At 31.2% G+C, this 26,358-nt stretch overlaps 3 protein-coding genes across 7 annotated transcripts in view; 1 reads left to right on the forward strand and 2 right to left on the reverse strand.

Annotated features, from left to right (window-relative positions):
- The window catches only part of LOC139525559 (tRNA-dihydrouridine(20) synthase [NAD(P)+]-like), a 627,966-nt gene that overhangs the window by 345,362 nt on the left and 256,246 nt on the right, over positions 1-26,358 (reverse strand). The gene's annotated exons all lie outside the window — the stretch shown is intronic.
- Positions 356-21,878, reverse strand: LOC139525558 (ABC transporter G family member 20-like). Of its 2 annotated transcripts, XM_071321006.1 has the most exons (21): positions 21,794-21,877; positions 18,098-18,285; positions 17,011-17,170; positions 16,281-16,435; positions 15,103-15,210; positions 14,358-14,457; positions 13,788-13,862; positions 13,304-13,384; positions 10,856-10,955; positions 10,125-10,239; positions 9,392-9,560; positions 8,897-9,000; positions 7,928-8,001; positions 7,181-7,296; positions 6,712-6,782; positions 5,156-5,244; positions 4,576-4,679; positions 3,935-4,007; positions 2,495-2,581; positions 1,735-1,839; positions 356-861 (listed from the first exon to the last, which is right to left on the reverse strand). In XM_071321006.1, the coding sequence occupies exons 2-21, from the start codon at positions 18,226-18,228 to the stop codon at positions 755-757; spliced, it is 2,124 nt and encodes a 707-aa protein (XP_071177107.1). In that variant the 5' UTR covers positions 18,229-18,285; positions 21,794-21,877; the 3' UTR covers positions 356-754. The 2 variants fall into 2 exon arrangements, with proteins under 2 accessions (XP_071177107.1, XP_071177108.1); XM_071321007.1 differs by lacking the exons at positions 356-861; positions 1,735-1,839 and adding an exon at positions 3,671-3,719 and having other exon boundaries at positions 2,499-2,581; positions 21,794-21,878.
- LOC139525562 (alpha-latrocrustotoxin-Lt1a-like) lies at positions 21,683-25,162 on the forward strand. 4 transcript variants are annotated; one of them, XM_071321016.1, is made up of 2 exons: positions 21,683-21,742; positions 23,640-25,162. In XM_071321016.1, the coding sequence occupies exon 2, from the start codon at positions 23,682-23,684 to the stop codon at positions 24,825-24,827; it is 1,146 nt and encodes a 381-aa protein (XP_071177117.1). In that variant the 5' UTR covers positions 21,683-21,742; positions 23,640-23,681; the 3' UTR covers positions 24,828-25,162. The 4 variants fall into 4 exon arrangements, with proteins under 4 accessions (XP_071177117.1, XP_071177114.1, XP_071177116.1 ...); XM_071321013.1 differs by lacking the exon at positions 21,683-21,742 and adding an exon at positions 21,879-22,021; XM_071321015.1 differs by lacking the exon at positions 21,683-21,742 and adding an exon at positions 21,893-21,946.

Consider the following 26,358-nt stretch of genomic DNA (forward strand, 5'->3'; position numbering starts at 1 on the left):
GTAAAAGTCAAATTCGTCATTATTGAACTTGACCTCCATTCTTTCATTAGTAACAACATATTAAAATTTGGTAAGCTTTGGTAGAACAGTTCATGCGTAAATGCACGGACAACTCCATTTTCCAATCTTTCAAGAACCATAACTCCTGAACAGTAAAAGTCAAAATCGCCATTATTGAACTTGACCTTCGTATAGTTGTCAGTAATAACATATTAAAATTTTAAAAGCTTTGGTTGAACGGTTCATGAGTTAATGCACGGACAACATTTGATTGCCGCCCGCCCGCCCGCCCGCCCGCCCGCCCGCCCGACCGCCCGCCCGCCCGCCCGACCGCCCGCCCGCCGTACATCCCCAAATCAATAACCGACATTTTTGTCACAAAAATCCGGTTAAAAATTCGAAATAGATTTCCTTAGTTGGTTTGTTTTGTCATTAAAGAAATATAGAAGCTAGAAAAAGAATAATAGTTCAATCTAATCATCCTGTGGATTACTGGAATTCACTTTATAAATAGCACAATAGTTAAGAGAACATTTTTAAAGATATCAGAGGAAACATATCCCCATTGCTGGCATTAACAGCTGATACTAGACAATTTAGCCAGGTGAGCTTAATGTATAGAGTTAACACTGGACTCAATTTACAAATTAAAAATCTTCATTACAATATATTATTGAAAGACATAAAGGTAACAAATATCAATATTGTTCCAAGAGATCACAGACTCTGTAAACTACTACATGTTCCTATGTTATCACTGTCGTATACGGAGGATGAATCCAGCAATGGCCAATAGTCCACAACTCCATCCAAAAGTTACTAGATAACCTCTCCATACTTCCATGAATGTTATATCCCAGCCTGTAATAACAAAGCATTTATGTAACAACAGGTTTCTCTTTACTGAGAGCAAATACTTGATTCATTCCTGTTTATAGTTAGAAACATAAGAATTCCCATAGAAAAAGATAACTTCTATGTGTCCCACTAGGAAAATAATTGCAGGTAGTGGTCATCCATTGGTAACTGCACCGTAATGGACTAATGGTTTATTATTGCATGTTTTAGTTTTATGACTGATGGTCTAGATAGATAGTGTTTGTGAAATACTTATTTAACCCCACAACATGTTGTGCCTTTACCAAGGCAGGCTTTATTGATCAAATTTTCTTTGTTGTTATATAGTTTTTTTTATCTGGAGGAGTTTAGTGTTGACGTACTATTCAGTTTTTTCCTGATTCTGTTTTCATCATATGTGAAAAAGATTTTCTCTAATTCTTACATGATTTATCCTTTTCTCGACATGTTGATTATTTTTATTTAATCAACAACATGTGGTTTGTTTGATCTCAGTTCTTCATTGGTCAAAATTCAATTATGATGTTGAATTTTCTTGCTTTCCTCTGAATTTCCTATTGTGACAACATGCAAAAAGCGACCATGCCTCATGATGTCACATAGAAAGAACATCTTTTTGCAGATCATTTTAAAGAAGGAATATTTTGCCTGCATACATATTTAAAAATTATAAGAGAAACAGACTCTACCACCAGATCTCTTGTAATACAATATTTATCACTATTTTGCTCGCCAAAGCAAAAACCAGAAGCAAAAGCTGCACCAGTAATTTAAATATTGAAAGTTTTCATCTAAAATAGAATCCAAACTAAGCTTAATAATTTGCACTATTGACATGTATGACCCTTAGCCCTTAATAGCTTAGAAACAACATACCTCTACTGAGAATGGACCTCATTGCCTGAGATCCATAGGTCATAGGTAAACACATAGATATGTATCTCATCCATTCTGGTATAGCTTCTAATGGCCATATTATACCTACAAATAGCAATACATTAAAATATAAAATTTACAAAGAATACAAGAAATTCATGTGTGGATTGATATTAAACGTCAAGTGCCAATTTTACAAGTGAAAGGACATCCTAGTACTCAGTCAAGAAAGTGCAACCAAAAGAAGTAAAATCAAATATATTTGGTTGGAAAGATAACTGTTTTAGAATTTATCTTGTAAAGAAAACATAAAATAGCTAATTTTCCCCCCATATTGTACCCATTGAAGCTTGATTTTACTTCTTTATGTTGCTCTTAACCAGGATGTCCTACCACAAAAAGGGTAACCTGTTGAAAAAATATATATTCCAGTGTCAAAAGTCGGTATTATGAAAATGGTCTATTGCTGATTACACATAACAGGAAGATTTTTCAAATGTGCAAAAAAAAAACCCAACATTTTCAATACAAATAACATTATATATGTCTTAAATTAATAGAAAGTCTTCAAAATGCACTCACCACTTAATAGTTACAACATTGGATAAACAGAACCTTAAGCCAACTCAATGTTGAAGGCTATACAGTGACCTAAAGTTGCTAATGTATGTGTCATTTGTGTCTTGTGAAGAGTTGTCTCATTGGCAATCATTCCACATCTTCTTTTTTATATGTATGGCTGATGTTTCAATAAACTCACCACTTAGTAACAACATTGGATAAACAGAACCTAAAGCTAACTGTATAGCTGATGTTTCATTGTCACATACTGCTGAAAATATGGCACCTAAAAAAAATAACAATAAATAAGATAAATATATATATTACAAGTAGAACTTAGGTTTACTAGAGAGATCAAATTAGGAAAAAAATCTCACAAAAACCAGTCGACCATAAATAATCTTATGATCTCTTATGGGCACAGAATTATAAGTGGATGAAAATTTACAAAAGGTGTAAAATGTTTTGAAGCCACCAATTAGTTATTTCCAACGGTTCAATTCAACCTATGCCAACATTTTGAAATTTAGGTATAAAATTGTGTGAAAAAGTGAATAATTTGTTACAGATTAAGTGTTATAAAAACATAAATTAATTAGGGGCTAATCAATCTACAACCAGTTTAAACCTAGCGTTGATGTTTACTTAATATACAATTTCTTTTACAAGTACTAGTGAAAATGTAGGTAACTGTGTGTGTTGAGGATCTCTATTTCATAAAGGAATAAGTTTTAAATTAGTATAATGAAATAATGGGGGGGAAAAGGATTTTATGAATTTTTATTTAAGGAACAATCATCTAGCCATATTGAATATCTATGAGTGTCATTTTCATGAATAATATAGAAATATATAATTTAATAACTATTTAATCTTATAAATATATGCCTGGAAATTCTCAAGCACCAATGGAAACAATAAACAGATCTATAAATCTAATCTTAAATGATGATTATAGCTATACAGAATAAAATGAAATTACATATTTCAGTCTTATACAATCAGATAAAACATCAAGAAAAAAATTGCAGCTTTCAAAAAATATTTTAGTTTTTTTTATAAGGATTTTTTCTATACAATCATGAAATTAATTAGTTAAGAATCAAATACAATAAGTGTACATCTTGATCTCATTCTATGAAAGTATATATTCACTTTTTCGTTTTGACCAAAATTTATGCAAATACAAATATGCCTAAAAAAGCTAGGTAAAACAAGGCTTGAATAATTGAAATTTGCTAAATACCATATCATTAAATAGTTAAAGCAAGGCCTGATCGATCCTAGTTTTAAAATGATGTGTGAGGTTATATTAAGCATCTATCATATTGCTAGTATTAAGATTCCAGTCTCAAACCAAGCAGTGTTCTCTTACTGAATAAGATTTGAAAACATCCACCAAAACACATCTATCTATCGATCATCTAAAAATATTAGAAAGGATTTACATATGTTTCTAAAACAAGTTTATGTATCAAAATGGAATAAATGAGATTTCACCAGAACAATTTAGTAGACAATAAACATAGTACTTTCCAAATTGTGAACACTTTATTTTCGATTTATGAGTTTGACTGTCTCTCTGGTATTTTTCATCCCTCTTTTATGTACAAATATGTTAGGCATAACATAAACTAACCTAACGTCATTCCACAAAACCCTGTACCTAACACAAGTAGTATCACCCATATCAATGGTCCTTCGTATGGTACCTGTAAAAAAAATGTTCATTTTATCAATGTCTGTCCAATGAGATGCTATCGTTTAAACACTTGAAATGTGTCTCAATTGGTTTCTAGTCCAATGTATACTCTTTTTAATTGATATACACAATATTTGAAAAAATGGTGAAACAATCACCTCCCTTTAGTGCAAAAAACACCCTTGGAACTACTCATTTTTTTTAAACTAACCTGTTTTTGTCATATGCACTGTTGTTTTGCTCATAGCGCAAGAATAAATGTCTTTTCAAAACATTGAGAATAAGCATATATCAAAATCACCTAAATTGTGTCGGCTTCATAGATGAACTATTGAATTCAATTTTCAACAGTAGCATGAATAACCTACAAATTTTCTTCCAAGTATAAAATTTTCACCCGGTATAAAATAATCACTAGACTTTATAAAATATTGAAGTGGTAATTGTTTTTAGATATTCAGCTATCTCCATAGTTCCTATACTCTTTTAAAACTTTTAAATTTTGAAATTGAGTTATTGAACTACGGAGATAAAATATTGTTTGTCTGTAGGGAAAGAGAAAACTTCACTTTACCTACCTTAAAAACAACAAGGGCAAATACCAGTAACAAACCAACTTGTACTACCATAACAATAAGCTGTGTAAATACATGGGCTAACATAATCTCAAATGCTGATACACCTAAAATTATAAGACATCTACTTATTTCATTTATTTTTTTTGAAACAATTAAATCATCTTTATTGCACTAATTTCTACTTATTTTAAATACTTCCTCAAATACTGATTATGGCTAAGTTATCCAAGTCATATACATAAGTGACATTCATTAGATCTCTGGTGTGTGATAAAATCTGTCCTTTATACATTAAAAGTTTGACATTTAATATACTAAGGCATTACAATTTCCATCACATATCAAACTACAATAGAAACGTTTAATAGTACAGAAATAAATTTAACATTATCAAACAAACTAAACTGAAATAAAGCAGTATGGCAAACTAATGCCACTGCCTAAAAAGGGAAACAAATTTGAATGTCATTCCTTGGTTTTCTTTACAAGGAAATATATACTAATTACCTTGACCTTTGGAACATGACCACACTTATTAAGCACACATACACACTTAATAAAGAATGACATTGTAACTTACCTGCCACCATACATCTGTCAAGTAATCCTTCCTTTTTCTCTGTTACAAATACTAATGTAGTCAGACCCGTCGCCATAAAAAATGTAATGCTGCAATAAATATGTTATATGTAGTAAATACTTTTGAAACACAATGTAATACCATACTATTCTATTAAAAAAAAATATAGATTGATTGATTGGTTGGTTTTTAACAGCACTTTCAACACTGTTGTGCTATTTTGTTTATGTTCAATTAATTCTAGTGTTGTCAACGGTTAACCGGTTAACCGGTTAACTGGTTAACCGGTCAAAGGACTGAATACCGAATACCAAAAACGCTAACCGGTTAACCGGACTTTTTTTTCAATTTTGATAGATTTTATATAAATTTGAATTGATATCATTAAAAAGTTAGGTTTTATTTTAAAAATGTCGTCGTGTTAATTTATTTGACAGATCAGTTGTCCAGTAAATTGATTGCTATTGTTAATCCTATAAACATAAAATTAATTAGAACTTGTCTCTCAGCTCGGGGCAGAATCTTAAATAAACATAATTAGTATACATGTTTTTTAGTAGTAACTCTAAATCAGTGATGCGATTAAATTTTACGATTTTCTTCATCATTTCGTTTCTGATCTAATATTGTGTAAACCTACATCTGAATGTGCAACCTCCGTCGTGCAAGGCTTAGTCTTACTTTATACGAAATGCAAACTCAAACTTTTTGAAATTCAAACTAATGTGAATGTACTCAATGTATACGTGATAATACGAGTAACATGCAAAGTAAAGAAAAAGGCCGTACGGTGACCTATCGTTGTTAACTTCTGTGTCATTTTGATCTCTTGTGGAGAATAGTCTCATTGGCAATCATACCACATCTTCTTTTTTATAATTAATCACTCAAAATGAAACACTCCACATCATTTTTGGAGACAACAAGTGAAAAGGAGAGAATAATCAGTTTCAGACATATTCAATTCTACGAGATCAAGAAGTCTTTTTAATTTAATTTTCAATCTGAAGTTGGTACAAACGCTATAGTTGATACGGTGTAGTTGATTATTAAAAGTCAAACTTCGCCAGGAATCCTCACAGACAAGCCTGATAATGCCAGAGGACAAACTTCAATTCTAAAAGCGTAAATTTATGACTTGGATGAAATGTTGCCAAATTGACACTCATACCACATCTTATATCTGTGTAGGGTACTATTGATAAGGCTTGCAAGCACCAACTCAAACTACCGGTTAACCGGTTAATCGGTCAAACGATTATCTGAGTAACTGGTTAGGCAAAAGTGTACGATTTGACAACACTAATTAATTCACAATTTTATAGATGCAGGATAGTTAAGAGCTTGACATTTTTATTGACATTTTCTATTGTTTAAGACTGAATGTTGCCCTCTAGCTGTCTTATGTTCAATTTTGTTGTTGGGTTGCTGTCTTATTTCATTAATTCATTCTCACCATCTCCTGTTATTCACACATGCAACCAAATTTATACATTTCACTGCAAAACAACAACATATTTTCTAAAATTATTTCTTGTAAACCTATATCTTATTACCTGAGTATAATTCCAGGAGCCATGAAATTAGTGAAGCTTGGGTCATTTGTACCAAACACTGGTTCTGCAAGCTACAAGCAAAACTTAAATGTATATTAGGATTTCTCTATCTATCAAGATGATTAGTCATCTTTGTTTTACTTTGAATACATATCAGGCATAATTTTCGCAGTAGTAACTTGTAACAATTTCAAAATACAAATCTATACTTTGGCTTTTTCATTGGAATTATTTACATTTTTATATGTAAAGGTCTTTATAGCTTATTATGCAGTATAGGTTTTGCTCATTGTTGACTGTATTGTGATGTAAAGTTCCTTACATTTATACCATTTGTTCTCCAGTGGATAGCTGGCTCATTGGCATTCATACAATTTATCTAATATCTGATAAAATCAATAAATCAGAATCTTGTTATAGTGATTTATTCTTTGATCATATAAACAATGTGTATGTATCCTATACTTACAACTATAGGTAACTGTCCAAGTGATGGGTTCATGTTAAACATTTTCAGTAGTATAGTAGTAAACTTCTCATAGCTTAACATGACTGACTGCTGTATTGTTAATGCTATCTGTTGATCTAAGAAGAAAAAAAAACCATCTCTAAATTCATATAACACAGTTATGCATGGATATGACAACATGCCACATGCACTATCACATTTCCATGTTCAGTGAATCATGAAAACGTGGTCAAAACCCTAGTAAAGGCAAAAGTTAGATAAAAAATCCAATCATTAGAAGCTTGTAAAATGTACTTTAAGTATAAACTTAATTTCTGTGTCATTTGGTCTCTTGTGGAGAGTGGTATCATTGTCAATAATACCACATCTCGATCTTTTTTATATACACTGATAGTTGGACAGACCAAGACCAGAAAAATTTATGCATTCCTTTTTTAAATGTGTCTCGGAAGAAGAAAGGAATATCTTGGTTACCTAATTTCAGTTTCTCTACATTATAGTCATTATTTGTTTGAACTTAAAGACACAAAGAAAAAAAAGAAAATTATACAAAGAAGTTTTAATCCTGACTAAGCCAGCTTGAGTTTTAAATATATATATACTGATTGCTTGATATTTGTATGCCAGTTTGTGAGAGTAAATTGAATTTTTCAGATTTCTTAAATACAAATTCTGAATAAAGAGATTTGGAAATATATAAATGAGACAGCAAGCAAACAACACAGAGAAGCAAACGACTTTACTCACTTGTCATATCTAAATGTAACTTGATTTCACTTCCTTCTATAGTTGTGTTTGATATATTTTTAGTATTTGTAAATCTACAAAGATAAAAAGTCTGGTTTAATTTTTTATTAATTCCATCAGTTTACAAAAACTAATACATATCAATACATGAATCAAAAGGATAAAAATCACCAATAAGATTACAAACCATCAACAGAAAAGATTATCAAGAGGTCATCATACGGTTTTCCAATAAATGATAAGTATGTCAAGATAAATAGTTTGTGACACCTTATAATAATGTTCTATAACTCTGATTTTTTTCGTTATAACTTATTAAATACTAGAAACTCTCATGAGCCTGTGTAACTCACTTGTCTCTACTGTGGTTTGGGAAATCATGTAAAATTTATAATAATCATAATAAGATACCCCATTAATGATTGAGACTGAGTTTAGATTAATTTGGTCCAGTAGTTAAATTAATGATGAGAAATGCTCACTTGGCCTAGGCCTCTGGAACATGAGAGCTAAAAAAAAGAAAAGAATGTAAACACAGCCATACTTTGGTAAAGCTTCTTGGTGGGCTTGTGGGTCCTGACCAACATAATTCTGGCAGGTCCACCAATTTTTTTATTTTTTTTATAAGTAAAATTTTATATATTATATAATTGCTGTGTATATTGCCCTATCTTATTTAAACCTGTGGAAATAATTGATAAGCAAAATATTTTCAGAAAATACAGGACCCCTTAATTCTTTTTCCATAAAATCATGAATTTTATCCAGTTAAAGTGGCAAATTTGTCTGACAGTATGAGTTGCACTCTTGATAACAACAAAAAATTCATAAATAAGCAATAATTTCTTATGTCAACAATTATTTTAGTTTTTAGTCTTATGTAAGCATTAATGGACCTTCTCTTTCTTAATATATATCTCTTATTTCCACATGTAAATCAATCAATCGGTAAATTTGTTGTCAACCTACCTTTGAAGTAAGTCCTGTGAGAAATTTTGACCAATACTGATTACTCCCCAACTCTTTCCTTCTCTCACTGACTCTAATGCTGACGGCAGATCTTTATAGGATACCTGCAATTTAATGCTCAGAATTTACTGCATATGCTCTAAATATCTCTTATGCAGTTATGTGTGTACAAAATACTATATTTTATATTTAAGTTTCTTTTTGAAGTAAGTACAAATAAAATGGATATTTAGAGACGACTACTTTGCTGTGTTTCTGATAAAAAAGATCAAATAACATCACTTTTCAGTAACCAATATCACACAAGTTTTCTTAATAGATTGAATATGAGTGATTAACTAAGGAAAACATTCTCCATGATTCCATGTGACAGAAAAACCAATGAATTTTTATGCTGAGTTCAAAGTAATGCCTTGCCATTAAATAAGATAGGATTTCATAAATCATAATTTTATAGAACATTTCATAATTTTTATTCGACAAGGTTTTACTCACATTGTGTATTGCAGAGGAATCTAAACAGTCTAAAAACATATCACTGAATCTTATGACTCCCGATTCAGCATTGACAACCGACATAGAAAGGTCATAAGGCTTTCTTCCAATACATATACAAAACAGGATAATCTGTATGGATGGCAAGATAAACTGGAACAACAGAAATCTATAATGTAGAAAGTTATAAAATGCAAGTAGGTTTCTTGGTTAGAGATCGAAATATTAACAAGATTCTGGATTTTACAAAATATGCCACAGTGAAACATATACTAATGAAAATATTCATATAAATAATAAAAATACACCAGTCATATTGTGGCATTATAAAAATACACCAGTCATATTGTGGCATTATATAAATACACCAGTCATATTGTGGCATTAAAAAATACACCAGTCATATTGTGGCATTAAAAAATACACCAGTCATATTGTGGCATTATATAAATACACCAGTCATATTGTGGCATTAAAAAATACACCAGTCATATTGTGGCATTATATAAACAAATGAAAACCCACAAATTTATTCACCATCTTTATAAAAAAAAAGTCTATGGCACAGAAATAAAAATATATACTGTTTCCTAGATTGAGTAAAAATTCAAAAACTTCTAACAATTTTAAAAAGATTGAATTTGTAATACTTAAGTTTATTCTACAAGTGAAGTTGATCCACTCTAAAATTATAAATTAACTTTAAGCTTCTTCACAAAAGCAGCATGCTTACCCTATATTTCTCTTCATTAATGTCAGATTTTTTACAGTTTGAGCAAATATATTTTTTAATGATGGACAACCACAACGACAGTCAAACTTTTGAGTATTGGGAGGCATCATATCATCTGAAACAAAAGTTTTATTTGGATTATATGTCAGAAAACATGTTCCTCTCTAATTAAGTTCATGTACAGTAACTGGTACTAAGTAATTGTCCATAGTTCAATAATTGTACATTAATGCCTAATTCTTTAATACAAATGCACCATTGATTAAATTCACAATTTATAAAATCTTGTAGATATTATCTTTGTCAGATCTTGCTTCAAGAAAACTTGTCTGGACATTGGGAATAGAACAAACTACTAACATTTTTTACCAAAACTAAGTCTGTTTATCTTCCTCATTTGGGAGTCATTGCTTGAGAGAAAATCTATTGCAATATACATGATATAATTATACTTTCAGTGCATAACGAAAACCTTTACTTTTAAAGTATTACTTCAAATGGAATTTTAAATATAGTAGTATATATCATAACAATTTTAAATCAAAACAATAATTACTAGTACCAACATGCAGCAGCGAACAAACCCACAAAATTTAGGTTCCTTTATTAAATTTGGTTGAAATTAGCCTATCATATTTTGTCTACATGGTTCCCAAAGGATTTTTTGAAAGGAAAGTTGTCTTATTGGTTGACTGATTCTGTCATATATATCTGATTTCAAAACAACTTACAGTCATCTGTATTTCCGCTGACACCAATTAATGGAGTTGTCTCGTTCACAACAGAACGCTTATCAGTTGATATTCTTCTCTTCTGGCTTTCTAATATTGCCTGAAATTAAAACATTTATTATTCAAACTAAATAGTAATTATTGGTAACAAATGCAATTTGAAATAGAAAATGACATTCCATTTTTACGGTGCAGGAAATGCTTACCCTTCCGGGCACCTGATTTCACTCCCTGTTTTTAGTGGAGTTATTGTTGTTTCTGCTTTTTAATTTATAACTGTTGATGTAAATGTCCTTTAGTTTAATGAGTCTTTGTTTACTCCTTGGTTTTGATTGTTATTGTCTTTTAGATATTTACTTATGTCTGAAACTCTGGATTTTTTTTCATTTATCTGTCCTATCTGATATAGAAGGAGCTAAAAAAAACTGTCTATACATATACAGTTAACTCTCGTTGTCTCGAACTCGGTTGACTCGAAATTTCGGATGAGTCGAAGTTTTCACGTGGTCCCAAACTTTATTCCATACAAAAGTATGTAATTCGACTCCTGATGAGTCGAAATTGGATGAGTCGAAATTTCGGTTGAGTCGAACTAAATTTACGGTCCCAAGGTTAACAAAAGCATTCAAATTCATTTTTTATCTCGAACTAATACACATATGTCAAAACATGACCTCCGGGATTTAAATGGATTGAAGAGTTAATCTGACAATACACGTGTAATTAAATTTCCTGTCACTGACCACTGTATTGATTTATGACATGCTATTTCCATGAGTGTTTACCTAAGATTATCTTTTATAGAATTTTTATAAATAATTAGTGATAAATTGTTAATGTTCATGAAAAAGTATTTAAATTGTTTACAAAACAATTAATTTGTGATTTACACTAATGAGCTTGGGTGTGTATAAAGTGAGGATTATGGCTTCCATTGATGATCACCTAAAAACTACTCAAACGGCGTCTTTAATCTTATTATATGTTCTTTTGAAAACAAAGAGTGAGATAAAACAAAATGAATAAAAATCAAAATTTTCTTAAATCTCTTGTATCCGAGAATAAACAATTTTGTCAGAAATTAGCGACCTGAATTACGAAACTGTCGATTGGAAATTACTCTCTTGGAAAAGCCATAGGATTTTTTTTTAATTGAAACAATTGAATAAGTAAAAATAACAGTCATTATAATAATAAAAGACTGACATACAAATACATCGATCCGATACTAGGATATCGATCCCCTTGTCATATTCACCCGGATTTATTTTAGCTTTACCAAGCTAAGCAAGAGTTGTGTCCCTTAGATTGTCGAACTTCCGGTGTTCGTTTGAGTCGAACTACATGTATCTCGAAATATTTCTCTGGTCCGGCTGACTTCGACATAACGAGAGTCGACTGTATTTGTATTTTTTCAATTTAACTACAAAAATAGACCAATTCTTTCACTCTGTCACACTGAACTGCTTTGCAGAACAGCCATCATCATGTTCAGGGTCATAATGATTGAAAGACTTGGATATGAAATTAATAAATTTTACTAATCAAAATAAAAGAATATGGTAGCTATTATGTTTGAGCATGTTAAGTACTAGTTTCTTTTTATAGCATTTTATGACATAATAACTTACCTCCATGCATGACAAACCTCAGTAAAAATAAGAGATAACTGTATTGTATTTGAAGCTTTGCGGACGTAGTTTTACTGTCGCAAATTTAGTTCACCTGGCATTGCGTAGCAGAGACAGATAAAAGGGTATTTGCACCAGTAACACTACCAATGGACGTCCACAAAGCTTCAACTTCAATACAGTTATTTCTTTTCAAATGCAAAACAAATTCATAATTAAATTTCAATCATTATTTCAGTATAAAATTTTAATTAAAGAAAATTCTGCGCAAAGATGTTATCTTCTTTGGTCCCTTAACTAGGTGACATCATAAGAATGCTTCTGGCGTCAAACATAAACAGCAGGCGTTTTCTAGCTTCTTGACCGCTTCAGAATGTAATAAAATTTGATATTTAGAAGATTTATAGGTGCAACATGTGGGTTCTTTTGCTTATTATTGTAGAAATTACATGTCAATACATTCTGCAATTCAAAATGTGGCCTTCCTTAGTTACAGACAAGGAGAGCAAATTTTATGCTTACTGTCATCCAATCAGAACCATTGATACAAAATAATTGCATTAGAAATTATATAAACTCTGTCCCAAATAGAAGGTCGACCATCTTCAACCTGTATGCAATCATTAGCAAAAGTTGGAATGAGGTTGTCTGAAAACTGTTGGAGCTGTGCTTCATACAGACTATTTACCCCTTTTGTGTTTAAACAGACAAACAGGAGGAATGATTAACAGACAAAGAGGGAACATCACTAGTCCTCCTCTCATCTCTGGCAATCCCACATTTCAAAACAAGATTGCTTTATTAAAATAGTACTCACATTCCTTGAAAAATTACAGTTTAATATTTCTTCATCAGGTTGATCATCATGACATAACTTTAAAAATACTGTCTCTAGACTCTGCAAAATAAAAACAGAATTATATATCATAATTAGTATAACCCCACTCATTTTTCAAAGTGTCTGGAAAGAGGGAGTAGTTGTCTGATTCAGCACACACACATTACAACTTATCAATAAGTTTTTTAAGTGTACAATTTTTGTTCTTATTCATTGTTATTCTAAATATGCAATTTTCTGTGAAATTACATAGAAAATCAATGTATTTCATTTCTCTGTTTAAAAGTAGAGAAAAGAATTAACTGACTAATATCATGTTTATTTCTTAATACAGACAACACATTTATAAAAAAAACGTAATCTTTTGCACCTTCAATGATTAAACTTATACTGATTTTCTTCAATGTATATGTAGCAGTATCTTTCATGTAACATTATGTTATAGGTAGCAGGTTATTCTTACATTGATTTTAAAAGCATCAACCAGTTTCTGTGGATTATCCTCTGCCAATAATTTACCATTTCTCATTAACCCTACCTAGAAACAGAAATAAAACTAGGTAATCAGGAATACACAAAACAAGGCACATATTTAGATATTATAGAATTGCTTTAGCATGGCAAATAATATTGATAAACCAAAGCTTTTCTAAATTGACTTCATATTATTTTTATTCCAGATTTATAAAAGATCTTATCTTTATGTTGCCACAAAAAAAAGAGACAGAATTACATTTTTGTGTATTGCTTAAATGCAAATGTTTGAAGAGGAAGGATAAAAACCATTAGAGAAATAGATTCCACCACTATAACTCGTGTATTACTTTATTTCTCCATTCTCAACAGTTAAATTTTAATTATTTAAAAAGTTTAGCTAGCCTTGTGCTTTTCAAATATTAAAATTCAACTGTCTCATGTGGAGAATATGGTTACACACTTGTTGCAGTTATGGAATCTATATATTTATATCTAAAACAGAAAATTATCACTATGGAGGAATAAGATTTTAGTAACAGCATCTATACAAACATACCATATTTGCTTGTCGTGCTTCCTCGATGTAATGTGTTGTTATGATTATTGTAGTTTCATGTTCACTGTCTTTGGAAATATTGATCAAATGTTCCCATATTCTAAAACAAAACAAACATTTATTGAACTAATCTATTTTTGTCTACATTAATTTCATCAATGATTGAAAAATGTCTCCATATATTTAAAAAAAAATTCATTTCTTATTTGTAGTAACGATGAAAATAGTTTGGCATGGATGTTCCAAATATTACTTCCTGAACTTTTGTTCTAGATCATACTTGATGGCTATACTAAAAACAAGTGCTGAGCACTAAATATAAAAAAAAAGAAGATGTGGTATGATTGCCAATGAGACAACTGTCCACAAGAGACCAAAATGACACAGACATTAACAACTATAGGTCACCGTACGGCCTTAGAAATAACACGATGTTTTGATTTATATCAATTATATAAATCAAAACATAAAGGTTATTCCTGATTAATTTTTTGAATTATTTTATAATTAATGGCGTTAAGAAACCTTTGGTGACCCCACAGTTTAAATGTCTATCGTAGGTATGTCGTGAACAGTGGTCGTTACAGACAAACGTTCACGTAAATTGTCCCAGTCAATGAATGAATTTAATGTGTCAATCAATGGCCACAGCCACACTGTTTTGAATTTCATTCTAAAAGCAACGACCAAAAAAGTTCATAAGGAAAAATAAAATTGGTCTCCAAAAAGTATATAAAGTTCAAACCTTTCTCTTAGCAGTGGGTCAACACCCACAGTGGGTTCATCTAAAATAAGGAGTTCTGGTTCCTGAAGGAGAGCAACTGCAAATGATACTCTTCTCATCTGGCCACCACTGTAAATAACATAGCATCAATACAGTCAATTCATAAATGTTTTAGTTGTTTTTATTGTGGTGAAAATTATAAAAGGGGAGTTTTTGCTCTTGCCTTCCACATTTTTTCTCATCATGCTTTAAAATTTATCATGATATATTCCATACCAAATCTAATATTCCTGTGAATAGGTATTCTATCTTTTTAAATAGTTGTGTCAATTGCCACTACCAAACCAGATTCTAGTCATACAGGCATTTGAACATTCATACCTTGATTAAGATAAGTACAGTCAATAGGAATGTGCACATCCACATAGGATATTCTAAAAAAAACCATTTACCTGTGATAAACTTTCATTAAATTAACAAGATTTTTTTCACAATAGACAATGCAAAAACAATATATTAAGCATTGAAAAACAATCATTTTGTATAATGTCTATGCCCAAATTTCAACTTATACATACTATATTTTGATACCAGGCATTTGACTGCATCAAAAACTCCCCAAATTTGATGTACTACTAGGAAGTAAGACCCTGGAGTTGGTTTCACAAATAAACTTATTACTAAGAGTAAGATTGATTTCAACTCATGAACAATTCAATGTACTTACGACCGATCTTAAACTTAATTTATTTGGTGAAGCTGACTCCAAATCTTCCAAAAAGGGGACTATGTTTTAATAAGAAGAGTCATACACAGATATAATAATCTTTATCATTATTTTTCCAAATTTTCCTTTGATCTTGCTCGCTGATAATTTCCTTGCTCAGCGGAGTTGAGTGATATGAAAAATTATTGCTGGAAACTAAGGGCGCATGTGCTGGTTTTCAATGAAATTAATAAATCATAGGCAAAATATCAATAAACAGATTATCATTGGTCATCTAAACTAGATTGCTTTTCTCACTTTTGCCATTCAGGCTCAAGCGAGAAAATCAATCTCGTTGAGATAACCAATGATAATCTATGATCATGATTGTAAGAGTAAAATGATTTAATATAAAATCTTGCAAAATAGCAAAAAAGTAAATGAAAATTCATGAGTAAGCATACATGTACGTGCCACAATACATTATTTATACCTTAGAGTATTGATAAGTCTGTTCTGTTCTGGCAGTGATAAGAAATTCAGTAGAAATTCTGTTCTTTTCTGTATATGTACTTTACACATACCATGAATATACCCAAAGTACTTCAATGTTTCACCAATAGTCAAGTCATTAAATAATGCGGTTTCCTGAAAAATAATCCAATCTTTGATTGAACAATCAATGGGAAAATGAAAATGTGATCATACTCTTTACTGACAAGTCAATAGTATAAATTTGCTTTCCATTTATAAAATAAACAGAGCCTTACTAGTAATAGTTGATCTTCTGGTGAAGTTTTAGTTAAATGAAAACATAACTACTCAAACTTGTAAATAAAAATAAGTGTGGATAGTATGTTTGGATGTCTGACAGTGATTTCTGACAAAAAAAGAAACCTGCAGTTTTTCCCCATAGAGTTCAATGTTGAACTGTTGTGCACAGTGACAGCCAACCTGTACAAAACACTGAAAAAAATAGCAGTGTCTTTTAATTAATATCGAGTTTTAATGTTCAAGACTGTCATGGAGGAGACATTACTTTAAACCAGGGCTGATTCCGCATAGATCTTATTTAGCTACATTAAAAAAAAAAGTCATTGCTTTCAATAAAAAATCTACATTTTGTACATAATGGCTAATGTTCTATGAGTGCTTTGTGTTTATATGCACATTCCTGTAAATAATAAAGAAAAATAAAACTGGTTGCGTATAAAAAGATTTACCTGTGGCATGTAGCCAACAAGACTTCCTGGAACACCATGTCCTGGTGCACCAGGTCTGTTACCAAGGACAACCATATGACCTCCATCTAAATGTAATTTACCCAGAATGCATCGTAGTAATGTAGTTTTACCGCAGCCACTTGGACCTAGCAAGCCATATCTAAAAAAATAAAGGTACTAGTATGCAGAAATCATTATCTTCTTATTTACGGTTACCTGTAATTATAAGGTATAATATCTTATCTATTTACTGTATATATGTGTTATAACTAATGGAAGTTGGACTTTCACAGAATTATAAACACTTTAAACTTTCTACAATGATTAACTGAAGGACTTCAAAGTCAAAATCGGAATATTAATTGTTTCTTCTTTACAGACATGCCTCTTACTTCTTGCTCATTACAAAACCTTTTATTTTTTGTTTCGTTAAATCTTTTAAAGTCAAAGACAATTGATATGAATAAAAAACAAACCAAAAAAACTAACAAGAGAAAAAACAAAAATCTTTAAAACATAGAAAATTAAAAATCAGAAAAAGACTGTGAAAACCAAAGATGATTCCATGGCCCCTGAAGGTAAGCAGATCCTGCTTCACATGTTGCATCTTTTCTGTTCCTCATGTTATGAAACAAGTTTGGTGAGAAATCTCATACAGTGATGTCATAATGTAACAAGTTTGATAGGTCTCATTCAGTGAGGACACAATGTAACAAGTTTGTTGAAAAGTCTCATTCAGTGAAGTCACAATGGACGAAAAAAGAAAGAGATGGCTAAAATTATGAAATTAAGTTATAACCAATTTAATAAAAAACGATTATAATTTTATTGTGATAATGTCTGACCTACATTCACTATAATGAGATGACCTCATACCACTACCATGAGATGACCTCCCTACAAGACAATCAACCTCTATATACATCAATAAGATGGCCTTACTCCTCAATTGACCTCTACATACATCAGTAAGGTGACCTGACCTCACTACAACTGACCTCCCAACACTAAAAAATGATGACCTCCCTACATATAGGAAGCTGAGGATTTCTGATCTTTTCTAATAAAATATTGATAGTGGTCATACATGCATCCACGCTGAACTGTAATATCCAAGTTCTGGAGTACTTGAAATTTCCTCTTTCCACCTCCGTAATTCTTTACAATTGATCTCCCCCAAACAGCATACTCTTGTCTGGCTTCAGGTTCAGTAGGCATTTTAATTTGTTGAATTCTCTGGACTTCCTATGTCTGCTTATTTATTAACTGCATTTTCTGTAAATAAGAGAAAGCAAAAAGTTAAAATATCATTATATGAGAAAAAAGTTCATCTTTTATTTCATTACATGTATAATATAATTTTGGATGTAACGCGTCTTCTGATTGGCTGACATTATTTTGTTATTAGCCCATAGACATAATTTAGTCATGTGACCCTGACGTCATCAATGTTTTTTCATGGTTTTCTACGGTATAAAATGGAATTTAGAATTAAATCATAAGAAATGACTGTAATATTTTTTCTGCCTTTTCGAAATAACATAAAAAATGTGGTGCACACTGTTAAATAACCTGCTACGCACCTTATTTCATGTTAATTCTTTATAGACAGAAAAAATATTACAGTCATACCTTAAGTATTTCTTAAATGAATGCACCAAAATAAATCAAAGTATTGTACATGTGTTCAGATTAGCTCCGATAAGGTCGATTTCTATTCGATGCACCTCATACATTTGTCATATATAACTATAATAACTAAGAAAAAAATGTGTTTTATTATGTTCAACTTTGTGGTGTTTCAAAATGTATATTGTCTGTTTCAGCTGTGTAATTTGGGCTTAAGTTTTTTTTATTAGTTTGTACTTATAATCTGAGACTACTATAACACAGAGATTGGTCACTACTGATTTATCGGATAATCTTTAACGTAGTTTCGTATTCAACCGTAATTTCGTATTTAACCGTAGCAGACGACATATATCACCACCTAATCACTGAGAGTACTATAACAGTGTCGAATGTAATTAATTTTCTTTAAAAATATATTAAAAACAAAATTGAATTAGTGGAAAAAGGAAAATATTTTTTTATCTTTCAAATTTTGTTATCACTATTCATATCTAAATTTTATTTTTAATCAGTTTATAGTTTGTTAATAGATTGTAATTATGCGTCGACTCTTAAAAATGCATATGTGAATAATCTTATCCATCTTACAGTTAGGTACAGTGTTTTGCTACAGGTCCGTTAATTGTATCTAATATACAAATATTTTACCTGTAAAGACAGGTAGTCTCAATAGCATGGGAGATGAATTTGTTTCACAGCTGGGTGCCCAAGATACACAAGGCTCTAGATCTGTTTATTGCAATAAACTTTTAAGGTATTTTCACAGCTGAGTACCCAAGATACATGTTTATTGTAGTAAATTAAACCTTGTCAATTATCGTCGGTGCACTTCAGGTAGGATTCAGGAGGGTATAGCTCGGGTTTAACAAAAATGTAGAGAATGGAAAAAAAGGACCAACAAATAAAGAATAGAGAAGAGAATATAATTAGGTGTTAAAAATTTAAAGAAATTATTAGAGAAAAATGGCATAGAAATTCTAGTAAATAAAGAACCCCCACCCAGAACCTCATCCAACGTATATTTCATTTTTCAAACCATGACTATGACTCTACTGCAGAGACCGCAAAATCTACAAAACAAGCAGCAACCGCAAGTGCTTGTCAATCAAAATGTCAAGGTATATATTATCAGTGTCCCAAGTGTGACAATACATATTCTTCCATTTCTGGTTTCCTTGGCCATTTAAAAACAAAGCACAGCCTATTCAAGATAAAAGCTACGTAAGTAATAAGACTCTCCTCAGAGACCTAAAGACACAGAAGTTCACTTAAGGAAATCGTACGGCCTTGAACAATGACCAAAACCCATACCACATAGTGAGCTATATAAACAAGATAAATATAGTATATTAATTGTTGTTTCCAAATCTTGTGTTGGCAACAGTTACAACGAAATGCTTTAACAGGAGTTATTGTCTGGGACAAAAGCAACAATTTTGAATTAAAAATTAATATCCTTTTTCAACATTGTTCAATTTGATCAACGAAAAGTATGGTGAAGAATTGTCAAATTTTCAATTTCTAAGCTACATTAGAGCGTCAGTGGCAAATAGTTCTTGAACATGATGGGGTTCATTGCGGTTTTACAGTATCTTTATGACGTACACTATTCAATGTACCCTAGCGATTGAAGCTGTTCTAAGTATCTAAGACTCAATTTAATTTGTAATATCACATTTTGTTTTTAGTTGATAATTTCCATATATAACAACGCTTAAACTGAAGTTCATATTTTTGGTGAAGTGTATTTCTTGGTGTACCAAATCTAGTTAAATGCAATGAAATATATAGTGCGGTTCCAGGTTAAATGACATAAGATATTCTGAATGAAGAAAGCTTCCAAGTTGCATGACTAAACAATCAAAATATATAACAAATTATCTCTACTGGTATGTTTACATGAGTGTAAACTACAACATTTTTTTCAGCACCAGAAATATGGACCCTCTTTCATTTTTGTCTTTTGTTAACCCAATCTGCTGACAGTTTCCATGTTAAAATACTGAGAAGCCAAAATATTTAATCTGAAATGAAAGTTTTAGCCGAGTTGCTTATTGACCCGGTACCACGGACTGGTAAAAAATCGAGATTTAACATCCCGGTTTAGTCAGTAAATTTATGTTTATAACTGATTTTTTTTAATTTAAAGTGCAAATAAACAAACATTAATGATTATTTCAAATCTTATATTCACACATGTATACCGAAACATAAACCTCTTTAAATAGCCACCAGGCATTGGGTAATTGTAATCAGTAATCATAATCAGCTGTAATCGATTACATTTTGCAGTGTAATCCAATGTAATCAGTAATCATGCCATTTTTGATTACAAGTAATCATAATGTAATCGATTACATTGACAAAAACAGGTGTAATCATGATTACTTTAAGATTACATTCATATATGATTACTTGCTGATTAAAAATCTTGTATACTGGTATATAGTAAAATAGTTTTTGATAGACAATATGAAAATGTAGAGCATGAATAAAAAAAATCAGGAAACTTGTATTCACTTTGACCTGATGATGGGACTTTGTTTAATGTGATAAATAGTATCATCTACATGTATATAACAAGTTCTGTATAACCTAGTGTTTTATTTTGTTAACAGTTTACCATGATGTTTACTGAAGGAATTTACTTTCCAGTGTTTGTGAGATTGAGCTTTTATGATATAAGAGTATGTTTTGAAAAAAAATTGTTCATTGATTAAACACTTCTGATATTAACTCCAATTTCATATAAGTATGCCCAATATTTTTATAAAACTACAATGAGATTCAAAAGCAGAAAACATTAAGTTCCAATTTGACTTTTAGGATCGACATACATAACTGCATGAGCCTCGCTAGGACGAATGTGAATCGGGGCGAACATAAATCAGGGCGAACAGGTACTATGACGAACGTGAATCAAGGCCAACAGGTACTAGGACGAACATAAATTAGGGCGAACGGGTACTAGGACGAACGTGAATCAGGCCGAACGGACCCGTATTCGGATGGTTATCAGGCATTCAGGTAAATCCGTAACAAACTCTTGTGATACAGGTACACTTTTTGTAAGAAGAAACAGAAGAAAGCATTTGAACAGGTTATGTGGAGAATTACTTTTAAAAGCTATAGTTTAAAACTGTTTTTTTACCATGCGTTTGTATGTTCAAATTGTTGAAATAAAACAACCTAAAAAAACAAAATAGAAATGTTACCGGAAGTTTATTTTCCATATTAATTGTCGAATCGGGCGGGAGAAGAACGGAATCCGTAATTTAAAACACCAAGCTTGTCACCTTATTTTGTAAGAGACATATATATATGGGCATATATATATAATACATGGTCTCTTATTTTACAAAAATACACACAAATATAGGTAATACTTTTACTAACACATTTCAGACGATAATATTATCAAAGTCAACTACCTGTAATGTTCTATAGCAAGAATTTGTCTACTAGTAGCTGGGACTATGGATCAGGTTTGTATGGTTTATCAATCACCATCTTAAATGAGCTGTGGATCAGGTTTGTATGGTTTTATGTTTATCCACCACCAAAAACAGATGTACTGTGGATCAGGTTTGTATGGTTTATCCACCATCAATAACAGATGAGCTGTGGATCAGGTTTGTATGGTTTATCCACCACCCATAACAGATCTAGATGAGCTGTGGATTAGGGTTGTATGGTTTATCCACCACCAATAACAGATGAGCTGTGGATCAGGTTTGTATGGTTTATCCATCACCAATAACAGATGTGTTGTGGATCAGGTTTGTATGGTTTATCCACCACCAATAACAGATGTGTTGTGGATCAGGTTTGTATGGTTTATCCACAACCAATAACAGATGAGCTGTGGATCAGGTTTGTATGGTTTATCCACCATCAATAACAGATGTGTTGTGGATCAGGTTTGTATGGTTTATCCACATCCAATAAAAGATGAGCTGTGGATCAGGTATGTATGGTTTATCCACCACCAATAACAGATGTGTTGTGGATCAGGTTTGTATGGTTTATCCACCACCAATAACAGATGTGTTGTGGATCTGGTATGTATGGTTTATCCACCACCAATAACAGATAAGCTGTGGATTAGTTTGGACTGGCTGACTGTTGTTTTAAGATTGTTACTTACAGAACTAGTTTCATGTTGTGTAACTTTAAAGTCATAATAAACGAGTGACCGTTGAAAAATAATGTTCTTCCAATTAATGAACCAATGCATACAAACATCATAAACTAAGTCTTTTGTGCACGATTTTATCATTTTTTTTTGCTTAAATTACGATTAATCGTCATTTTTTTTTTTTCAATCAGTCAGTGTTGTTGTGAAAATATGGCAGGTAATTAAAGTTCGTGTTTTGGAGCCGAAGTTTGACGATTGTCAACAACCAACAAAAAAACATTGATGTTGAGCACGTGTTTAACATGTACAATCAGATAGTAGTTTATTTTAAGGACATACATGTGTATTGTAATCACCAGATTTTTACAAGATAGGTCACGCTGAGGTCACTTTGCATACTGAAAATATGTCGGGGAATTGCTTCCTGGAAGGAAGCTTCCAGGAAGCAATAAAAATAAAGTAAACTTCTTCTAATTACGAACAAACTAAAGAATTTTCTTCAGAAAAAAGTATATGTACATACATTTTATAATTTTATAAAAAAACATATGCATTATTTTTTTTAATTTGAGGTTTCTAATGACTTTAAGTTGAGTGATAATTAGAAATCTTCTGTTATAAATCAATATAGATAAGAAGATGTAGTATGCTTGCCAATGACACAATCTAAACATGGCCCCATAATGACTAATGTAAAATAATTCAAACAGGAAAATCATCGGTCTAATCTATATAAAAAATGAGAAATGAGAAACAAGAAACAAAATTCAAGCCATCTTTATATCTTGAGTATAAATTTTTCATGTTTGTAAGATATACTTGTACATGTTTAATAATGGTTTTTTGTTTTATCTTCCAGCACGTCCGGGTTAAGACGTTTGTGAGAAAAAATGTTAAGATAATGACAAGTCGTTACCACTCAAGAAACAGTATGGAAGATCTATTTACTTCGTTGAGAAATGGAAGTGGTCAGCTACTGACCGAGTATAAAAGGAATGGTGGTTATATGGATATTGTTGATTCTGAAGGGAAATCCTTGTTAATACACAGCTTATTTGATCACAACATTGCAAGGACAAAATTGTTAATAAAACTAGGCTGCAACATTAATCTTGGCACAACAAATGGATTATCTCCCTTGCATGTTGCATGTATACAGAAAAGTTTGCTACAGGTTGAATTATTAATGGAAAGTGGAGCTAATATAAAAGTAAAAACTGAAATCGGGAGGACACCTCTTATGCAAGCCATAATTACAGGTAGTTACCAGATTGTAGAAAAACTTTTGACATTGGGGTCAGAGGTGAATGTTTTTGACAATATAAGAAACACTCCACTTCAGATAGCATTGCTAATGAAAAGAGAAGATATTGCAGATTTACTTGTCAAACAGAAGGGAATAGATCTATCATTGTCTTTCCGTTGTCGTATTGATGAAGACTTTTTATATATTACAAAATACCTTCTTCAAATGGGAGCTAATCCTTTTGAAAGATGCCAATCTAATAGCAGACAGAAAGCTTTCTTTCCTGCGATGCTTGATTTGGAGATTGTATCTTCTCATGAATTTTCTTCAAAAGTTGAACCGATCTATAAGGAAATTTTTACTGAGTATGGACTGTCTACTGCATCTTACACAAAAAACAAAATGCTACAAGAATTTCTTAACTGTAGTCCAATTTTACGTTTATTTGAAATTGAACCCACATTACAAATTAGTGTTGATAGATGTGTAAATAAGGTCTTTAACAAATTTTTGTCAATACTTAAAACTTTGAGTGGCCTTGGTCTTGTTTTCCCAATAAATAAAGATATTTGGCAATGCGAATGTGAAAACACAAGACTTGTAGATATTGTGAACCAGCTTAAAAATCAACAACAGTTTTGGTCAGTTATGTATTCCATCCGAAGATCTCCACCTTCACTGAAACAACAGTGTCGAACAGCTGTGAGATCTGAGTTAACATTTGGTGTGACACACAAGGTACAACAGCTTCCATTACCACAACAAATAAAGCAATATTTATGTTTTCCAGAACTCAAATGACTGTTATATTGATCATGATTATAAATTATTTTCTGTTTAAAATAATTAGCAAGTAAAAACGTTGGTGCATAACTGGTGCCTATGAGTTTTCTGTATAATTGTTCAATGATAACTGCAATTCCTAGGACCCATGCTCTAAGAAGGTTTTGCTTTTAAGTTTATTTATATGAAGATAAAGGGAAATGAGTAATTGCATAATTAGTTAATTATACATGTAGTGTCACATTCAAAGGCATTGAAATATAATTTTGAAATTTTGTTATTTTATTTATATTATTTATATTATTTTGTTATTTTATTTATATTTTAAAGTTGAATAAAAAAGTGATTTGAAATTTTTTTTTAAACTGTCACAGTGGTACAATCTGTATAAGAAAATCGTTCCAATGGGAGACAATCCTAAAAGTGGATTAAACATGACAGAATCTTGAAACTAATAGTAGACAATTATATATAAATAAGGAGATGTGGTATGATTGCCAATGAGACAACTAAACACCAGTCTGGGAGTTCAAAGACACAGTTATTAGAAATTGAAATATTATTTTAAAATTTTGTTATTGTATTTATATCAAAATTGGATATATTATCATAATAGTGTTTTGAACATACACTTTTTTTTAAAATGTATAAGAAAATCACCCCAAATGGGAGATAATCCTAAAAGTGGATTAAACATGACTGAAATTCAAAATTAATAATAGACAAATATATATAAATAAATATGAGATGTCATGTGGTACTATTACCAATGAGGCAACTATCCATCAGAGCTCAAAAATTATCAGGATATTAGAAATGATTAATAGCAGCTAGTTCAGTGACTGTCAATGTATGGCCTACAACAATAAGAAAAAATCTATTATATATATAGTAAGTTATAAAAGGATCCGACATTAAAAATTGTGAAACGATTCAAAACAGAAAACTAATGTCCTAATTTGTAATTGTACAAATTTATGAAAAACAAATATGACACCCACGAACCAACAACAATTACTGAATGTCGGCTTCCAATTAAAAGTACTTTTGAAACAGTTTTTTTTTCCGTATGGATGACGGATAGATGGGAATTTCTCTTATTTATGTTCATGCTATAAATATTTTTTTGGTTTATGTAAGCATATTTAATACTTAAAAGTTTATATGCAAAGAACCATTTTAGTTTGAATTGCCACCTCTGTATACTAACTTGACATACTGTGTACAGAGACATATAAACATCTGTCTTTTAATGTGTGCTTTAACACATACAATTTGTTTGAGTGAACAACCCTTCTTTGATATATTTCTCATGTTTATAGAATTGTTTCAGTGAGATAACTGTGGCCATTTACCTAGCTCCACTATGTGATGCTTGGAAACTAAGTTTTGCCACAGGAATTTAAGCTTAAAGAGGATACTGTGTGATTGTGTTTCAAAATATTTCCATTTAATTTTGTTTAAATATTAATCAAACTTTGCACAGGGATGGCACATCGGTAAGACATGTGCCCCTCTTATTTTTGAAAGATTTGAATAATTTATTGGG

This window comes from Mytilus edulis, chromosome 5 (genome assembly GCF_963676685.1).
Source record: "Mytilus edulis chromosome 5, xbMytEdul2.2, whole genome shotgun sequence".
NCBI lineage: Eukaryota > Metazoa > Mollusca > Bivalvia > Mytilida > Mytilidae > Mytilus > Mytilus edulis.

What these genes read in the sequence shown, in the direction of transcription:
- LOC139525558 (XM_071321006.1), bottom strand. Translation starts at nt 18,228, where the DNA reads ATGCCTACTGAACCTGAAGCCAGACAAGAGTATGCTGTTTGGGGGAGA. An exon ending in TTGATGCTTTTAAAATCAAT is followed by an intron (nt 13,385 to 13,787) that starts GTAAGAATAACC and finishes TTTATTTTGCAG; the next exon opens with AGTCTAGAGACAGTATTTTT. An exon ending in ATTCCTCTGCAATACACAAT is followed by an intron (nt 9,001 to 9,391) that starts GTGAGTAAAACC and finishes ATTAAATTGCAG; the next exon opens with GTATCCTATAAAGATCTGCC.
- LOC139525562 (XM_071321016.1), top strand. Translation starts at nt 23,682, where the DNA reads ATGACAAGTCGTTACCACTCAAGAAACAGTATGGAAGATCTATTTACT.